This window comes from Apteryx rowi, unplaced genomic scaffold (assembly GCF_003343035.1).
Source record: "Apteryx rowi isolate R43461 unplaced genomic scaffold, aptRow1 scaffold_475, whole genome shotgun sequence".
Taxonomy (NCBI): Eukaryota; Metazoa; Chordata; class Aves; order Apterygiformes; family Apterygidae; genus Apteryx; species Apteryx rowi.
The window spans coordinates 608,935-624,821 of NW_020450733.1; the positions used below are offsets into that span (position 1 = coordinate 608,935).

The 15,887-nt window shown below is 64.3% G+C and overlaps 1 protein-coding gene across 1 annotated transcript in view; it reads right to left on the minus strand.

Annotated features, from left to right (window-relative positions):
• Positions 1–500: 500 nt before the first annotated feature.
• Positions 501–15,887, minus strand: part of LRP1 (LDL receptor related protein 1) — a 76,691-nt gene continuing 61,304 nt past the window's right edge. Inside the window, exons 55-88 of the mRNA XM_026078236.1 lie at positions 15,619–15,802; positions 15,312–15,397; positions 14,811–14,930; positions 14,180–14,367; positions 13,684–13,889; positions 13,248–13,436; positions 12,863–13,011; positions 12,266–12,359; positions 11,613–11,729; positions 11,378–11,497; positions 10,682–10,804; positions 10,169–10,294; positions 9,865–9,981; positions 8,100–8,206; positions 7,840–7,972; positions 7,359–7,478; positions 6,821–6,943; positions 6,390–6,533; positions 6,166–6,300; positions 5,761–5,880; positions 5,176–5,447; positions 4,905–5,083; positions 4,530–4,636; positions 4,174–4,290; positions 3,587–3,763; positions 3,119–3,259; positions 2,863–3,036; positions 2,622–2,783; positions 2,260–2,434; positions 2,074–2,178; positions 1,818–1,882; positions 1,550–1,637; positions 1,253–1,397; positions 501–1,159 (exon numbers count right to left, since the gene is read on the minus strand). Of these exons, the coding sequence (XP_025934021.1) occupies positions 1,019–1,159; positions 1,253–1,397; positions 1,550–1,637; positions 1,818–1,882; positions 2,074–2,178; positions 2,260–2,434; positions 2,622–2,783; positions 2,863–3,036; positions 3,119–3,259; positions 3,587–3,763; positions 4,174–4,290; positions 4,530–4,636; positions 4,905–5,083; positions 5,176–5,447; positions 5,761–5,880; positions 6,166–6,300; positions 6,390–6,533; positions 6,821–6,943; positions 7,359–7,478; positions 7,840–7,972; positions 8,100–8,206; positions 9,865–9,981; positions 10,169–10,294; positions 10,682–10,804; positions 11,378–11,497; positions 11,613–11,729; positions 12,266–12,359; positions 12,863–13,011; positions 13,248–13,436; positions 13,684–13,889; positions 14,180–14,367; positions 14,811–14,930; positions 15,312–15,397; positions 15,619–15,802 (4,749 nt within the window). The 3' untranslated portion in view covers positions 501–1,018. The remainder of the gene's footprint in view (positions 1,160–1,252; positions 1,398–1,549; positions 1,638–1,817; positions 1,883–2,073; positions 2,179–2,259; positions 2,435–2,621; positions 2,784–2,862; positions 3,037–3,118; positions 3,260–3,586; positions 3,764–4,173; positions 4,291–4,529; positions 4,637–4,904; positions 5,084–5,175; positions 5,448–5,760; positions 5,881–6,165; positions 6,301–6,389; positions 6,534–6,820; positions 6,944–7,358; positions 7,479–7,839; positions 7,973–8,099; positions 8,207–9,864; positions 9,982–10,168; positions 10,295–10,681; positions 10,805–11,377; positions 11,498–11,612; positions 11,730–12,265; positions 12,360–12,862; positions 13,012–13,247; positions 13,437–13,683; positions 13,890–14,179; positions 14,368–14,810; positions 14,931–15,311; positions 15,398–15,618; positions 15,803–15,887) is intronic.

The following is a 15,887-nucleotide window of genomic DNA, read 5'->3' on the forward strand; positions in this document are numbered from 1 at the left end:
TATTTATAACAATATCTGTTTTGTTTAGTTGTAAAGTAATCCAGCAAAAATTATTAAAACATTTCCCCCCAATAAAAGGATGGGGTCGCCCCCTGCCCTCCCCCCACATGCGTTTATTTATTTCTACTATAAAAGCTAGGTCATTTCCATGTTTTTTTTTTTGAGTGTGGTTTTTTTTCTCCTGTTAAAAAATGTGCACTTTGGAGAGCAGGTGAGGCGCAGGCAAGCCGGAGCGCGGGGCTGCGGCCAGGCCCGGGGGCTTCGCCAGGTGCCCCCCCAACAGCGGGGAGAGCCGAAAATGCCACGAAGGGAAGGGAAGGGAGGGGAGGGATGGGGGGAGCCAAGAAAGGTGGCGGGGGGAGCACAGAGGCCACGTAGTGGGGATGGGGGGGTGGCGGAGGGCAAAAAGTGGGGGGAAGGAGGTGGTGGGGGGAGAAGGGAAGGAGGGCCAGGATGAGGGGGGATGCAGGGACGGGGAGAGGATGGAGGGATGGAGGAATAGGGGGATGCAAGGATGGAGGGATGCAGAGGGGATGCAGGGAGGGAGCAGGGAGCGGAGAGGTGGGGGGAATGGGGGGTGCAGCCCCTGCTCTTTGCACCCTCCTGCCTGGACCCTTTGCAGCCTGTGCCCTGCTTTTTGCATTATCCCCTTGCCTCCGTTTAACGCGCAGCGCCGGGCACCCGGCCCTCGCCGTCCCCCCCCGCGGCTCCACAGCCCTCACCGCCGCACACCGACCGTCTGGCCCTCGCCCCGCGCTCCCGCGCTGTCCCTGCTCCCGGGCGCCGGCTGGGCCTGCGGCCACCACGGGGGGAGGGAGGGAGGGAGGGGGGGCCCCATGGAAAGAGATTTAAAATAAACCAAAGCCGGATCTGGCAACGAGGGGCGCTGAGGCCCGGTACCGGGGAATATACAGGTAATAATACTGCTCACATAGAAAAGTAATAATCCTTCATTTGTACATTTATACAGTGGCTCTCGGCTCCCCCCCGGCCTCCGCTGGCCCCGGGCGTCCGTGCCCTATGCCAGGGGGTCGGCCAGCTCGTCGTCCGCTCCCCGCGACAGCAGCTCCCGCTTCTCGTCGGTGCTAGCCAGAGAGTTGCGGCTGTTGTGGGCGCCCATGTACAGCGTGGCGTAGACGGGGTTGGTGAAGTTGGTGGGCTGCGGAGAGGAGGGTGAGGCGGTCGGACGGGGGCACGGACACGGCGCTGTCCCCCCCTGCGCGGGGCGCCCTGCCGCGGCCCTGCCGCCCACCTTGTCCGGGTCCAGGGCAAAGTCGGCGTCCAGCAGCTCCCCCACGTCGTCGTCGGGCTCCCCCTCGTACATCTTGTAGGTGGGGTTCCCGATCTCCACGTTCATGGCACCATTGGTCATCCGCTGGTGCTGGAAGCCCTTGGCGCTGTGGGGGGCGCGGGGGTGTGCAACGGGGACGGGGTCAGCGTGGGGGGCACCGAGAGGGGCAAAGGAGGGTCCCGTCCCTGCCCTGGGCTCGACCGCACTGCGCCTGCCGGGCGGCACGTGATCCCCCAGTCCCGGGCGCCCCTGACTCACCCCTTGATCCTCCACTTGTACCAGACGAAGGCCACCACGGCGAGGAGCAGCAGCAGCAGCAGGATAGGGATGACGATGGAGGCCGCTCCTGCAGGGCCAGAGGCACCCGTCGGTGGGTGCACGGCGCTGTGGTGCCCCCCCCCTCCCAGCCACCGGAGCCAGGCCCGCATGGGGCAGGCACTGGGCAAACCGAAAAGCCACGCGAGAAGCACCCCACCCCCGCCCCAAGTGCGGCTCGGTGCCCCCCAGGCAGCCCCCCGCTACGCACGGCTGCTCTGCTGCTCGCTGACGATGAAGTCCTCGCAGCGCGGCCCCGTCAGCCCCGGCGGGCACCTGCCAGAGAGCGGGAGAGTCCCGGGGTTAGCAGGGGGGAGGCCGGCATGCAGGGAGGGGGGGGCACAGGGCTGGGGCTGCGTGTGGGGCAGGGGGTGCACGGGGGGGGGCATCAGTCACAGGCTCCCTCCGGCCGGGGGAAGGAGACGGTCCTTCCCCGCGTGTCACCCGCCCGCCCCGACCCCGCTTACAGGCACTCAGGCAGCTGCGTCTTGTCACCAACGGAGCAGGTGCCGCCATGCAGGCAGTAGTTGTCGCAGGTCAGGCAGCTGGGGGCCACCTTGCCATCTGGGCAGCTGCAGGGCGGAGAGCATCAGCTGGCACGCAGGGGCACCCCGCTCGCCCYGGGCCCCCCATCCCGCTGCCCCGGCACCTACATGCAGGAGACCTCTCCGCTCTGCTTGTTGATGTTGCACTTGCCCTCCTGGCAGCGGGAGCACTTGTTGTCCTGGCACTGGCTGCCCTCGAACTGCGGCGGGCAGCGGCACTGCTTGGCGCCACTGGCCGTCATCTGGCACACGCCCTCRTTCTTGCAGTAGTCAAAGCATTGCCCTGCGAGGGGACGGCGGGGGTCAGGCCCCCTGCGCCGGCAGCTGTGCACCCACGGCACCGCGCCCCTGCCCCTGCAGGCGGTTCCCCCCACTTTGCAGGAGAAACACAATTATCGGGGAGCGCAGGAAGCCCCGGCTGCCCAGGAGCTGCTCCCTGGGCACGTGCGCGGGTGGGCGGCAGCACTCACGGTACTGGCAGCGGTCCCCGATGAAGGTGGGCAGGCAGCGGCAGTTGGGCTGGTTGCCCTGGTTGACGGTGCAGCTGCCGTTGTGCAGGCAGTAGTCGGTGCAGACTTGCTGGTTGCAGCGGGGCCCCGTGAAGCCGGTGGGGCAGCGGCACGTCGGCATGCCTGGCGGAGCGAAGAGCCGTCAGCCCGCCACCCAGCCCCGGCGCGCCCTGCCCGCCCCCGCTCCGTCGCCCAGCCTCACCGGAGGGCGAAGCGGCGCACGTGCCCCCGTTCTGGCAGTAATCCCAGCACTGGTCGATCTGGCACTTCTCCCCGTTGTAGCGCGGCTGGCAGCGGCACTTGGCCTGCTTGCGGGCGTTGAGGAAGCAGCTGCCCCCATTGAGGCAGACCAGGTCACACGTGTCCGTGGTGGGCACTGGGGAGAGGGGCCGGGTGAGCGGGAGCCACTGCTCCGGCTGCGGCCGTGCCGCCCGCGCCGGGCCCCGGGAAGCACCTACCGACAGGCGAGACGGTGGGCGAGGGAATGACCACGCAGGTGCCGTTGTCCAGGCGCTTGCCGTTGGGGCAGGTGCAGACGGGGCCGCTGGGGCTGAGCAGGCAGAGCCACTCGCATTTCTTGCGGTCGCAGGGGTTGGTCACTGCGAGGGTGCAGGGTGAGCGGCAGGGTGAGCCGATGCAGGGYACCCGCAGCCCCGCGTCGCCAGCCGGCAGTTTTCCCCGATACCTGGACAGCTTCCCCCCGTCACTCCACCCCGCTCCGGCACTCCCGGCTGCCCCGAGGATGCCCTCCCACCATGGCAGGGAAACAGCCYGGCCGAGCCTCTTCTTGCCTCAAAGCTCTGCCAGAGCTCCCCTCACCCTCCTGGCGCCCCATCCCACCCCAGATCCCGCCCCGGCCCAGAAATGAGGCCCCCAGCACCCCCAGGCCATGCTGGGATCACCCYGTGCCCAGGCCCAGCACGCACCCTCCGGCTGCTTGTACTGGTGGTAGAGCACCACGTCGGTGGCATGATTGAGGCCGGACGTCAGGTTGGTGACGGACTTGTGCCCGAACTTGTGGATCTTGAAGATGCGGTTGTTGATGTAGGTGACGCCGTAGATATAGTCCTCAAAGATGTCGATGCTGAAGGGATGGCTCAGCCCTGGGGCAGCAAAGGGAGAACGCGGGCGGTCAGAGATAGCTCGGGAGCAAACGGCACGGCTGGCTGCTCCCTGCACAGGGCAGGGCTGACGAGGGCCCCCACCCGTACGAGGCCTCCGGCCGGGCCGGGGTTGGGGGAACAGCAGTGCCAGCAGGCTCTAGTCCTGCTGCGGAGCATTTAACGAGGGAGAGCAGCCCTYGCTGCTGTCTGCTGGGCATCTCCAGCCCAGCGCTGGGGGTTTGCCATGCCCCCAAGGTGCCGGGCACACGCGGCCCAACCCAGGTCCCGGGGGCCCCGGGGAGCCTGCGGGGGAGCTGGGGGTGCAAGAGGATCCCACCCCAGAGACGTTGCCCCTCGAGCAGCTGTTTCCTCCTCACTGCATGGATATGGGTCTCGGGAGTCCTGCTCACCCTTCTTGTTGTCGATGGCCACGACAGGGTCAGTGCCGTTGAGCCGGATGCTGCCGATGACGGAGAGCTTGGCATCGGCCCAGTACAGCCTCTCGTTGTGGTAGTCCACGGCCAGCCCTGGGGGTGCAGGCGCAGCAGTGAGGCAGGGGGCCCGTAGCCCGCTCGGAGCTCTCCTTGTTCCCACGGCCAGCAGAGGAGCACCCACACTGCCCCCCTGTTCCCACACACTCGCTCCTCTCATGGAGCTCAGAAGAGACGGTTCTGGCTCCCCGGCCAAGCCTTCCGGCCCTGCCTGGTTGTGTGTCCYTCCTGTCGCCCGTCTCCATCCCTCGCGTCCCTCCTAGGGCTTTGCTCACCTGTCGGCCACTGGATGTTGTCTTGCACCAGGGTCTCCCGCAGTGTCCCGTCCATAGCGGCTGTCTCAATCTTGGGGTGATTGCCCCAGTCTGACCAGTACATAGTCCTGCAAAGGACRCAGTGGGTCATTCCCGGCAGGGGAGAACAGAGCAGTCCAGTGCCTCGGAGGAGGAGGGACCCTCACCCGTTGGCCCAACACCATCCTAAAGTTATTGCTGAAGGGAAATGTGACTCCAACAACGCACAGCTCACGCCGACAAAGAAACGGAGTGATGCTGGGGCGCAGGGACGTGCCACCATGGAAGGGCTCGTGCTAAGAGGAGTTGGGTGAGGGCAGGGTAGAGGGGAAAGGAGCAAGGCCTTGAGTCTCTCACCCCCTAAGCGGATCAACTACGATGGCGTGGGGTTCATCGATCATGCCCGAGATCAGCGTCTTGCGATTCTCGCCTTTCATCTGTGCCACCTCGATGACATCCCGCCCAGAGTCCGTCCAGTAGATGTTCCCAGCAACCCAGTCGATAGCAATACCCCGAGGCATCTTCAGCCCTGAGATCTGGAAAGAGCAGAAAAGAGGGGGAGGTCGGGGGAGAGAAGCCTCCGCAGGCGGCTTGGGCGCCTCCTGCCGCGGCCCTGGGCAGAGCTCACGTTGAGGTGGGTGACGCCGCCGTCGATCTGGCGCCGGTTGCGGTTGGAGGCAGTGGAGGCAGCGGAGGAGGCAGGCAGCTCGCGGTACGAGATCCTGCCGGTGTGCCAGTTGGTCCAGTAGATCTTGTTGCCCTTGACGTAGATGTCCATGGCATCGATGCGCACGTTCTCGTCGCCCTGGAAGGCCGGCTCGTAGGCCGAGTTGGGGTTGAAGGGGTACATGCTCCGGATCTTGTTGTCGTCGGCAATGTACAGGATCTGGTGCTCTGAGCCTGCAAAGGAGGAACCGTTAGCATGGGCTGGGCAGGGAGTCCCACTGGGTCACCGGGAGTTTGGCACCCCTCCGGCCCGTTCTGCCAGGGCAGAACAGACTGGCAGGGCACAGGGCAGGACCCGGCGCCTTCCTTTGACAGTGACAGGCTCAGCATCCCAAAGGGCAGGATGCCCTAGCATCCCTGCGACAGGCAAGGAGCGCTGCGGGGAGAAGAGGAGGCGAGGAGGGGAAAAGCAGCTGGATCCTGCGGGGAGGCGCGGATGCACTCAGGATTTGTGCACCCGCACACACAGTGGGCGTCCCCTCCTGACCTTCTGCCTTGCACATGTTGTCTGTCTTCATGAAGTTCTTGGCGCAGCTGCACACGTGGGAGCCCTTGGTATTGTTGCAGAGCTGGGAGCAGGTCCCRAATCGCAGGCACTCGTTGACATCTGGGCAGAGAGGACGGGAGTTACGGGGGAGATCAGGCAGGTGCCTCCAAACGTGACCCGGTCCGGCCCGTCCCCGGGGAGCTGGTCTGCACTAACCAGGGCTCAGCAACCCCCTCGTTCCCCYCTTCCCCACCCTCCTGCCCACTCGGCATGAGAAATCTCCATCACATTTGTGCCGCAAGGACACCAGTTCTGGTTCTGAGCTACCCTTAGGCTGTGAAGACACATCCTCTGGGTGAAAACCAACCATTAACCCGAGTCCTCTGCAGCGGAGGTGGGGAGTACCTTGGCAGGAATTCTTGTCTGGCACCTTCTGGAAGCCTCTGCGGCAGGTGCAGTACGTGGCGGACTGTGAGTGGATGCAGTGGGCCTCGTCCCCGCACATGGTGGTGTTGGTCATGCAGTCGTACGACTTGTGGTCTGCGGCGGGACATCGTGTCAGCGCCTGCGCCTTCCCGGTTTCCCCGGTGCGCGCCCCGAGCGCGGGCCCTCGCCAGCTCCCCACTCACCATGGGAGCARGACTCCTCGTCCGAGCCGTCCCCGCAGTCATCGAAGAAGTTGCAGCGGAGGCTGGCGCTGATGCACTTCTTGTTCTCGCACAGGAACTCGTTCTTGTCCTGGCTGCAGCTCCTGGGCTTGGCCGTGGGGGACTCTGCGGGGGGACGGGGCAGTGGGCGCGAGCTGGAGCAGGAGGGGACCCAGCCCCAGCACGGGTATCCCGCCCCACGAAGGGAACAGCAGGGCCCCGACAGGGCCGGGAACCGGGACGCCTGCGCCCAACTCCCAGACTTTGGATGGAAGGAGTGGGGCAAACTGAGGCCCAAACACTGGGGTTCGACCCAGGGTTTCACCAGCAGCAGCCTGGAGATGGTGGTGAGCTGCTGCCACCCGTCGGCACCGGGCAGCCCACGGCCCCCGCGGCGGTGGCCCCCCACTCACCGCAGTCCTTCTCGTCAGTGTTGTCGCCACAGTTGTCAATGCCGTCGCACTGTCGACCGATCCACAGACACACCCGGTCGTTCTTGCAGCGGAACGGTCTGTTGGGGGGACACTGGAATTTCACTGCACCGGCAAACAGAAACAAACGGTGACGGTGAAAGGAGACGCCAGAGCCAGGCTGTCGCGCTCGTGCAGGACCGCTGCCGGCCCTGCCTGCTCTCCGGAGAGACCCGTCCCGCGAGCAAAAACGGGCTCCAGAGACGAAAGCAAGGAGCGTCACCCCACCGCCAACCCAGCTCCGCCGGGGGGTCGGCCCTCCTCTTCCCCAGCTCCGTCCTCCTCCTTCTCCCAGCATCTCCCCCCGGCTCCCACCGCTCCCAACCCCGGCCCAGCATCGCAGACCGCCCTCTCCACGGGACCCCCTGCACACCCCGGCGCCGCGGGCCCCTGGCAGGGCAGTGGGGTCCCCCCACCCCTCAGGACGCCCAGGGCAGCAGGCAGGCTCCCGTGGCAGCCGGGGTGGCGCGGCGCCACTCACAGCACTCCTCGGGGTTCTCATCCGAGTTGTCGCCGCAGTCGTCCTCCCCGTCGCACTTCCAGGCCAGCGGCTTGCACAGCGTGTTGTTGCACTGGAACTCGTCCAGGGGGCAGGTGCGGACTGCGGACGACACGGGGCCAGGGCCGTCAGCGAGCGCAGGCCGCCGCACCGCGGGGCTGCGGCCCCGGCGGCAGGCATGGCTGGGGGGCTCGGGAGGGCTCGCGTGCCTGTCTGTGCACACACACAYACACGGGGGCCAGGAGAGCAGTGCCGACAGACACAGAGCAGAGCTCTCCCCAACAGCCGGGGCCTGGCAGGACCCTGCCGGGTGCTGGTGGGGGGCAGCGGGTGCAGGGGCAGACACACAGCCCTGCAAGGGACCGTGCAGCCCTCCCAGCAGCGACGCAGSAGACGTTAGGGCACAGAGAGGGAAGACGATCAGCGCAGAGGGCAAAAGGGAGCCGCGACGCGCCGGCATTACCCCCGGTGCCGCAGTTCTCCTCGTCAGTGCCATCCATGCAGTCGGCATCAGCGTCACAGCGCCAGCGCATGGGGATGCAGTGCCCGTTCTTGCACTGGAACTGGTCAAACTCACAGCGGGGCGTGCAGTCCTTCTGCAGGGGGAGGCAGGGGACGCAGCCGGGTCAGCGGGAATGCGGCCAGGAACGGGCTCTCCACCCCTCCGCAGTGCCCCCGTGCTGGGCAGGGCAAGGGCTGAGGATGGGGCCGGGGGCACTGTACCTCGTCAGAGCCATCCGCGCAGTCGTGGTCCCCATCGCACTTCCACCGGCCTGCGATGCAGCGGCCGTTGGCACAGGAGAACTCGCTCTCCGAGCAGGGCCTGGGCGCTGGGGGACAGAGCACAGGGGCGAGCCCGTGAGCGCCTGCCGCCGGTGGGAACGGCGAGGGGCTCCCTGGCTAAGAGTTTTGGAGGGACGCAGGCTGGCACAGGCATCCAGGAACCCGGCGGCACGGGGGACAGGCTGGGGTGCAAGCAGGACTGGGGGAGCTGCCGGAGAGGGCACGGCTACGCTGCCTCCCAGCTYGCTTCCCATCCCGCCGCAGGGCTCCCAGCTCCCTTCGGGGAGACGGGGGTCTCGGGGGGATGGTACAGCCAGGAAGGCTTGATCCTGGCCACCTCCTCCTGCAACACCCCCTTAAGGCAGCGTTAGCCCCCATCTGCTCCCTCGCCGTTGCTCCCCCCTGCCCTCCGGCTCGTCCGTGCCCCGTTTCCCAGCGGCGCAGCTGGGCAGCCCGGCCGGCTGGCGCGGCAGAGACGGGACTGCGGGGTGGGCGAGGGCCACGGCCAGCGCAGAGAGGAGCAGAGGGGGCAGGTTCTGGAGCTCAGCGCGAGCCACGCACGGGCGGCAGCGCTGGAGCCTTCCTGACGCCGACCCAGCGCAGCGGGACGCTGGTGCAAATCCGTCAGGGCTGATCCAGTCCCGACCCCTCTGCCCTCACCTCTAGTTTATCATGTTCATTTATTTTAAAGAGACTGTACATGGAATTAAAAGATTTTGGCAGAAACCTACCTCTGAGCGCCCCATAACGACAGTGTGAAAATGGAGAAAAACATAAGATGAAGTGAAATGGCACAAACTCAAAAACACAACGTAAAATCAACAGAAAAGAAAAAAATTTACGCTCTAGAGGGAGATGGAGGCAGGTGGGGGGGCAGCAAGGGGTGGGAGGAAGGTGCCAGGCCTCACTGGGATCAAGAGCCCGGCGCTGCTCCGCAGGCGGCTCGCAGCCCTGCGGAGCAACCGGAGCGAGTCCCTGTCCGCCAGCAGCCACGAGAGCCSCTGGCCGCCGGCACCACCACTGCCCCTTGCTGCGCAGCAGGACAGGTGCTGGCACAGCCCTGCTAACAAGCAGCAACTCGTTAAGGGGCAGCAACTTGACTGCCTGCCACCGCCTTTCCAAACCAGCTGTCTTCATGCACACCTGGTCCAGGTCCAGGTCTGTGACTTGGGTTCAGCTTGTTCCAGACAGTCCCAAAAGCAGTGCGCTCAGAGCCTCCCTGAGCCAAACTTTTTCAAACGACGCTGCCTGCCAAGCTGGAGCCAAACCACAGGGTGACGGTCTAAAGAAAACCCATTCCAGAACGCGGCCTGCTCCACCAYGCTGCCGGCCGAGCCGACACAAGCGGCCTCAGGAGCGGTGCCTGCGAGCTCGGCAGGCGAGTGCAGTCGCGACGGGGCTGAGCTGCGCGGCGCACAGCCTGCGCGGGAAGGGGCCAGCATCAGCCGCCTCCCCGTTACCTGTCACCGCTTCTGACCTCTCCTTTAACCGAGAGCCTTGGCTGAGGGACCAAGCTAGCCAGACATCTTGGAGCCACCACGCCAGCTCTGCCCAAGTGGAGGACACTACGCAGCCCCCAAAGCAGCCCAGCGCGCCCTGCCCCACGCGCATGGGGACACGGAGCCGGCAGAGGGCTGCGGCAGCATCCGCACTGCTCCGCTCCCCTCCGCACCCCCTCGTCCCGGCCGGCAAAGGCAGCACGTACTGCAGCTCTCCTCGTCCGAGTTGTCCCCGCAGTCGTTGTCGTAGTCGCACTGCCAGCGCCCCGGCACGCAGCGGTTGTTCTTGCAGCGGAACTGGTAGGGCTCGCAGGTGCGCTCGTCTGCGAGGAGGGGAACACGATGGCATCAGCATCGCCCGCGCATGCAGGCCTCCCTGCGCCCCAGCTGGTTTGCCAGGGCACCCAGGGAGGTGCAAGAGGACAGACAGCGGCAGCAGCCTGGCCATCGGGGAAGAGGGCACCCAAGATGCCCTCGTGGCTCATCTCCCCGGCCCCCAGCCCTGCTCACCGCACTCCTCCTTGGGCTCGTCGGACCCGTCCCCGCAGTCGTCCTCCCCATCGCACTTCCAGCGCGCTGGGATGCACCTGCCCGAGTCCTTGCACCGGAACTCGTCCACGCCACACGTCATTTGCGCTGGGGGGAGAGGAACAAGATATCACCGACACGGGGAGGGGAGATGGGGTTTGCGCTGGCCAGGCACGTTCCTTGGCCTCCAGGGCTCCCAGGAAGCTTTTCCTAGCAACCCGGAGCCAAGCGCAGCACCCCTCTTTGCAGGGACAGGGCAAGACCCCATCCTTTCGTGCTGCTCTCCAGGAGAGGAGGCAGCAGGAGGAGCATCGCAATGGGATGAACCCGGGCAGAGCCAGCGCCACCCACTGCCTGCAGCACGGGCAGATCTGCCAGGACCGAGCAGGGACCCACCACCCCGCAGGGAAGGACGCGCACAGCTGCCGAGCTGCGGGGCAGCTCCAGGTGTCGGTGTGGCCAGACCCCGCCACCCTCCGTGCGCAGGCTTCTTACTGCAGTTGGCAGGTTCATCTGAGCCATCCACGCAGTCGTTGTCCCGGTCGCACACCCAGACGCGGGGGATGCAGCGCTTAGTGATCGCACACTGGAACTGGTTGGGGGCACAAGTCACCTCCGCTGGAGAGGGAGAAACAGAGTCAGGACAGGCGGTGGGCGCAGACAGGTTCTGCCAACAGCTACCTCACAAAACCATCCCACTGGAGATGGGCATCACAACAAAGTCTAGGCTTGGTGACCCATTTGCATGAGAGGGGAAGGGAGGGAAGCCCTGTGACAGCCCCAGGAGACTCTACCGTCTGCTCCACTGGCCAGAACAGCTGCAGGCAGATGGGGAAGAAGCAGCAACAAGATCCCTCAGCTGTGAACAGATGGCTCAGGGTAGCACAAACCCATGGCAAATAGGTGAACTGGCCACAGAGGGATTTAAGGATTTGGTTTCCACTAGGAAATGGGAAACAGCAGTGTCTGTAGGGGAAGCAGGGTGAAGGTGGACAGATGCTCTAAGATGCRAGGGTGAGAAGGAAGTCTCAGGGATAGGATCCCAGGGATAGGATCACCCTTAAAGCAGGGAACAGGCAGCCTGCAAGAGAAGGCAAAATGCAAAGACACAAATCTGATGCAGCACTGAACTCCTCACCCTCAACCATGCATGYCCCTCACACCTCATACACCTAGCAGCTCCCCACTTACGGCAGTCCTTCTCATCCTCGCCGTCACCACAGTTATCCTGACCGTTGCAGCGGAAGATGCCTGGGATGCAGCGGTTGGTGTTGGTGCATTTGAACTGGCTGGGCAGACACACATGGATATCTGGGAAGGGAGGCAACATGGTCAGAAGCTGAGACACAGAACATCTCCGCCTCGCTCCTTAGATGCTGCAGCCCTGCCAGGGTCTGAGGGTCTCGGGGGGAGGCGGAGAACCTACCACAGTTGGCCTCATCTGAGTTGTCCTGGCAATCATTGTCCCCGTCACAGATGAAGGCTGGGTTGGTGCAGATCCCAGTGGAACACTGGAACTGTCCTGGCCGGCATTTGAATTCGGCTACGGGGAGAGCAAGACAGGGTGAAACATCTGCTTGGAGCAACATTTTCAGGGCAAACCTTAACCTCCCACTTTCCCATCTTTGGGATCCTCAGCAAGGGCTGCGCAAACACCACACGAAGCACTGGGCTGAYGGAGGGGAAGGGGGACAGCTCCGCTACGAGAGAGCGGCAGGAGGCTGTTGTCTTCCGTGGGGCAATTTCCTACCCAGGGGAAGCGTGGTGCCCCGCTGTGCCGCTCAGCCTCGTTAGTGGGGTAATGCGGCCAGCGCGAGGCCAGGGCAACCCTCCTTGTCACCCGTTCTGAGGAGGGAGGACACGTGAAGAGTAATGCTGGCCTAAGCCAACGCAGCAGCAGGGCTTTTGGGGACCTGCTCCATGAGCAGAGCCAGGCTGGCTGTGGAGAGTGCTGAGAGCCCTCTCCTCATCACAGCTGTGCTGTTGGGCTGCTTCTGAAGGGCCCAAAAATGGGGCTTGGCAGTTGGGACAAGGTGGGCAGTGGCCAGGTGATTCCCTCCGTGCCCTGCCCTGACTCACGGCAGTCCTCGGGCTCATCCGAACGGTCCCCGCAGTCGTCCTCGGTGTCGCATTTCCACCAGAAAGGGATGCACTTGTCGTTCTTGCAGACAAACTGCGACAGAGAGACCAGCCTGTGAGGGCAAACTGGAACAGGACGCCCAGCCGGGGACACACCTCCGCGCCCTCACGCCTGACCRGGACCCAGCCCTTACCCCGAGTCCACCCTACAACAGTCTCTGAGGTTTTGGGGAAGGAGAAGGGCGGCAGATGGAGTGGGGGCTCCAGAACTGGGGCAACCGTGGCTCCCTGCAGGAGACGGGGCAGCCTTGACCCGCTGCAGTCTGTACGTGCTGCTAAGGGCCACGGGAGGGAGACGTTGCCCGTGTCAGGAGAAGGCACGCGGACACGAACGTCCAGGGTATGTGCACGCATGCACACGCAGGGGAAGCCGTGGCAGCCGCGCGGCTGCTGCAGCATGGCGAGTCTGGCAGGAGGGATGTGTGCTCCAGTGCAGGTCAGCACAGTGGCGCGCGCTCGCAGGGAGGACGTCTGTGCATGCAGGAGGACGCAGGCAGCCCTGCAGCTGCATTGCAGCCGGGAAGGCAGGGCTGGTACCTGGCTGGCTGTGCAGTTGGAGACGCAGGTTTTGCCATCGCTGCCCAAGTAGAAGTTGGTAGGACAAGCACACTTGTGTCCCCCGCCCGGTGACAGGAGGCAGAGGTTGCTGCAGCCTGCRTTGTTGGTCTTGCAGGGATGGTTGGGAACTGCGGAGGCGGCAGGGAGAGAACCGAGAGTCAGACCAAGCAGAAAAGACCCTCCGAACAGTGCATGAACCTTTGCTGACTCCCTTCCCACCACAGACATCCCCCGTCTGTCCCCCACCCAACCTGGCCTCAGACACTGTGGCCAGCCCCTGCTCTCCTGCCTTACTTCCCAGGGCTTCTCCCCAGGGCCAGGGCCACCAGAGACCCTTGTGTCCAGCCCCAGGCCCGCGGCTCACCGTCAGGCTGGCGGTAGGGGTGGTAGATGTGGATGTCCATCGGACGGTGCAGCGTGCTGATCAGCAGCGTCTTGTTGGCACCCGTTGTCTTGTGAGCTCGGTTGATGGACTTGGTCTCCCAGTCGGTCCAGTAAATGAAATCCTCAAAGAGGGTGAGGGCGAAGATGTGCGGGATGTCCTGGCTCAGGACTGCAAGGGGGAGCAGGCAGCCCACTGAGAGGCTGCCCCAGCCCGTCCCTCCCGCCTCGCCCTCAGCCACACACAGGGCAGCTGCCCTCCAGGGCCAGCTCAGCCAGAAGCAAACAYCCTGCAGAGAGGAGCTGCCAACAGGGCCGGAGACAGAACCCAGGAGTCCTGGCTCCCAGCCCCACCATCACGCCAAAGATCACACTCCCGCGGAGGTGCAGAAGGGGACCGGGAGCCCCGGCCCTCTCACCCGTGTGCCTGTTGGAGCCGTCCAGGCTGGCAAACTCAATGTAGTCCTCCCGCGCGTCGGCCCAATAGATTCGGCTGTTGATGTAGTCCAGGGTGAGGCCGTTGGGCCACGTTATCTTGGTGTCCACAATGACGCTGCGGTTGGTGCCATCCATGCCAATCTTCCCAATCAGGGAGTGGTCGCCCCAGTCTGTCCAGTACAGGTAACTGGGGAGGAGAACAGAACCGCAGAGGGAGGCTGAGTCCAGCCCAAACCACAGCAGCGGCTGGGTTTGGCCGGTCGCACGGCTAAACTGAGGTGCCTGGGGAGGAGGGAACGAGCCAAGTGTGCAGCCACCTGGCAGGGAAAAGGGACAGGAAAAGGAATTGGGTTGTCCCAGAGGTGGGGAGGCAACTGTCCGGTCTCGCAGTCCCCAGGACTACTGCCCACCAGCAAGAGAGCAGAAGGGCCGCCAGCGCTGTCCTGGCATAAAGGGGAAGGTCCCAGAGGCTCTCACCCATTCTGCACATCCACCACCAGCGCTCGGGGCTCGCGCAGGCCCGAGTTCACCAGCACTGTGCGGTAGGCACCGTTGAGCTTCGACACCTCGATGGTGTCCCGACCTTTGTCACACCAGTACAGGTTGCCTCCCACCCAGTCCACAGCCAGCCCATCAGGGTTGCTGAGACCTGTGCGGTGAAGAACCTGTTGGGAGAAAACAGATGAATTGGGGCTGGATGGGGAGAACCAGATCCTGCCCTGGTCCCTCGGGAAYGGGAATGACGTCCCCCTTCTCCGGGCACAGCCCCATAGGTGGTCCTGTCCCACTCCCTTTCCCCATCCCTCCCTTCATCCCCCTGGGTATGGTCTCTCTTGCCCAAACAGTCCTTCCCACTGCTTTGGGGCAGCATGGAGACTATTTCCGACTGGGATGGTACTGCAAAACCTCCCCCGGAGGCCTCAGATGAACTGGGCTAGTGCTCTGAGCCCCATGGTGACCCCACAGCAGGGCTGTGCCCTCCTCCCCGGCAGTCCTGGTCCCAACCTGGGCTCCTCCGGGCAGTCTTGCCATGCAGGAGCTAGGTAAGGACCAGCAGCCGAGGGAGCTCCCTGGGCCAGGTGCCAGTGGGGCCACCTCAGCCGCCCACCTGAACGTTGCTCCCATTGATGTGCATGCGGCGGATCATGCTGCCCTGCGTGGTAACGTCTGTCCAGTAGATCATCTGCTCCCGGTAGTCAAAATCCAGAGCCACCGCGTTGTTCAGTCCCTGGGAGGAAGGAGAAGCATTAAAGCAGCTTAAGCTGCTGCAGCAGGCGCTTTAGACATCCCTGCGAGGGCCCCAGCCACAACTCCCAGCCTCTGCAGAGGAGAAGTTAAAGGCATTTACAGACAACTGTTGTGTAGACGCTACCTTATAAAGGTCAGCTACTGAAGAGCTACTGTTTACATAGGACCTAGCATATATTTATAGTGAGAGCTACTATTTATACAGGACCTATCGTCTGTGTTGGAAGCCAAGAGCCCAACTCACATCCCCCCTTTTGGTCTCCCAATGCCACCGGTTTCATGCCCACCAGGCCCCTACGCCGGCAGTGGAGCCCGGCCCCGGGGCTGGTGCCACCCTGGGCTGCCCCCGCTCGCCCCGCACCTGCTTGAGCAGGGTGTAGTTGGAGCCGTCCAGGTTGAGCTTCCTTAGGTAGTACCGGTTGGCAAAGATGAGGAAGGGCTCTTCATCTGCACAGGGAAACCAAAAGGCGCGTTGGGGAGGGCCGGGGGCAGCTCCCCTGCGCCCAGCAGCACTCTGACCCAGCTCCCTCCACGCTTGGCTGCCGCCTGCTCCTTCCTCCTGCGGCGGCTGCAGCCGCGTCCCCTCGCGGAGCACCGTGGCTCGCTCCAGCGCTGGCAGCACCCTGCAGTCCCCAGAACAGCGTCCCCGCCTCTACCCAGGCTCTCACCTGTGACAGCTTTACAGCTGGTGGGGTTGTCAGGTTTGAGCTTGTAGCCCTCTATGCAGAGGCACTTGTAGCTGCCCAGCGTGTTGATGCATTTCTGGCTGCAGGGGTAGGTGGTGGAGCACTCGTCGATGTCGATGCACGTCTTCCCGTCGTCCTTGAGCCGGAATCCAGGGCGGCATCTACACTGCAGGAGGCAACCGGGAGCTGTTAGATGCATCCAGGAACCACGTGTTTTGGTGTGACATTCATCACCGTGGGACGAGCGGGCT